The sequence below is a fragment of the Vigna angularis genome, chromosome 1 (genome assembly GCF_016808095.1).
Source record: "Vigna angularis cultivar LongXiaoDou No.4 chromosome 1, ASM1680809v1, whole genome shotgun sequence".
NCBI classification, from domain to species: domain Eukaryota; kingdom Viridiplantae; phylum Streptophyta; class Magnoliopsida; order Fabales; family Fabaceae; genus Vigna; species Vigna angularis.
Genome location: NC_068970.1, coordinates 47005562 through 47007780, shown reverse-complemented (window position 1 = coordinate 47007780; position 2219 = coordinate 47005562). Strand labels below are relative to the sequence as shown.

Below are 2219 nucleotides of genomic sequence, written 5' to 3'. Positions count from 1 at the left end.
AAATATAAATGTGTGTTATTTTGGTGCATGCATTGGTAGTTAAATCTAGTATCCACACTTATGGATGTTAACGTTATACAATTTACTTTCCCCTTATTGCACTTCTTATATCAACAACGAACCTATTTAACCTTCACCTTCTTCACTGCTATTGTTCTTTTATTTCTATTGCGTTTTTATGCTAAGAGAAAGCGAAACAGTGGATGTTAACATCAAACTCCAGACTATTATAAATTAGAGACTTTGCACTTCTCATGTCAGCAACATCCACAGAAATGAAGCATCTGAGCTCCTATTTCACCTTCGCTACTGCCATTGCTCTTTTATTTTCATTTGAACCTCCTTCACTTGATACTCCTGAAAAGTTTGTTCAATGTTTTTACAACTATCCCCATATCACCAACTCAATCTCCAATGTTCTTTACACCCAAACAAACTCTTCATACTCCTCTGTCCTAAATGTTACCATTCAAAATCTTAGGTTCTTAAACATAGTCTCAAAACCTCAAGTCATTGTTACGCCAGTGAACGTTTCTCATATTCAGGCCACCATAATGTGCTCCCAACGTCATGGCCTGCAAATTCGAACCCGAAGTGGAGGTCATGATTACGAGGGTCTCTCGTACGTTGCCGAGGTTCCCTTTGTCATCATTGACCTCATAAACCTTCGAGAAGTCACAGTTGACGCAGAAAATCAAACTGCGTGGGTTCAAACTGGAGCACACCTGGGAGAACTCTACTACAGGATTTACGAGAAAAGCAAAACACTTGGGTTTCCAGCTGGTGTGTGCTATAGTGTGGGCACTGGTGGCCACATCAGTGGAGGTGGCTATGGATTCTTGATGCGTAAGTACGGTCTTGCCGCAGATAATATCGTAGATGCTCAAATAGTAGATGTGAATGGTAATCTACTTGACAGACAGGCCATGGGTGAAGATTTGTTTTGGGCAATTAGAGGAGGTGGTGGAGCAAGCTTTGGAGTCATCGTGGCTTGGAAGATAAAACTAGTTCCAGTTCCATCAACTGTGACAGTATTCAACGTTGAAAGAACATTGGAAGAGAATGCAACCGAGATCTTTCAAAAGTGGCAGGTTGTGGCGAGTAAATTGGACGACCGTATATACATTAGGGTGGACATGAAAAAGGTACCCTCACGTGAATATGGAAAGAAGACAATACAAGTCAATTTTGTCTCCACGTTTCTGGGAGGTGTAGAAGAACTTGTTCCACTGATGCAAAAGAGTTTACCGGAGTTGGGTTTGGACAGAAAAGACTGTACTGAGACTAGTTGGATTGGCTCAGTTGTCTTCTTGAATTCTCCGTGGATTATAACTACAACCCTCGAAGCCCCAGAGGTTTTGCTGAACAGAACTCAAATTTATTTAGGTTATTTCAAAGCAAAATCTGATTATGTGAGGCAACCTATTTCTGTTGATGGATTACGAGGATTATGGCGCTTTCTTTATGACGATGAGATTGAATATTCCCAGGTTCAATTCGCTCCTTATGGAGGCAGAATGTATGAGATTTCTGAATCTGAACTTCCATTCACACACAGATCTGGATACATATTTCATATGCACTACGTGACCATTTGGCAAACTGCAGGGGACGAGGCTGCACAAAGGCACATGAATTGGATTAGAAAACTGTATAAATATATGGAACCTTATGTTTCAAACTCCCCAAGAGCTGCATATGTGAATTACAGAGACCTTGACATTGGGGTTAATAACAATGGTTATACAAGCTACGATCAAGCCAGCATTTGGGGTCTCAAGTATTTCGGTAACAATTTCAGGAGATTGGCTACCGTGAAGACCAAGGTTGATCCTTACAACTTTTTCAGAAATGAACAAAGTATTCCTACTGTTCGACGAAGAAATTTAAATTATCTATATATCTAAAATTCAAATAAAATAAATGTTGTGTGTTTTTTCAATAGTAATATCTACAGTTCAAATAAAATAATTTTTGTATGTTTCAAATTTATGTTTTCAGATATTTTTAAAATTATATAACTTACAAAAGAAGGTTGAATTTTTTTCTCTTAAAAGCAGCCAATTAACTTATAAATAATAGTGGTGGTCAAAATTGAACAATATGTTTTAGTTGGATGAGACAAAAGATTAGTTTATTTTAAAGTTAATAAGTGTAAAAAGATTTTTAAATTTAATTGCATATTACGTAAATCAAGTATGCAGGTTAAACCAACACTT

At 37.6% G+C, this 2219-nt stretch overlaps 1 protein-coding gene across 1 annotated transcript; it reads left to right on the top strand.

Annotated features, from left to right (window-relative positions):
• Positions 1-237: 237 nt before the first annotated feature.
• LOC108319885 (tetrahydroberberine oxidase) lies at positions 238-1988 on the top strand. Its single transcript, XM_017551184.2, has one exon. The coding sequence runs from the start codon at positions 255-257 to the stop codon at positions 1905-1907; it is 1653 nt and encodes a 550-aa protein (XP_017406673.2). The 5' UTR covers positions 238-254; the 3' UTR covers positions 1908-1988.
• Positions 1989-2219: the final 231 nt, after the last annotated feature.

Bases quoted from the DNA above. Each gene is read 5' to 3' on its own strand.
- LOC108319885 (XM_017551184.2), top strand. From the start codon at position 255: ATGTCAGCAACATCCACAGAAATGAAGCATCTGAGCTCCTATTTCACC.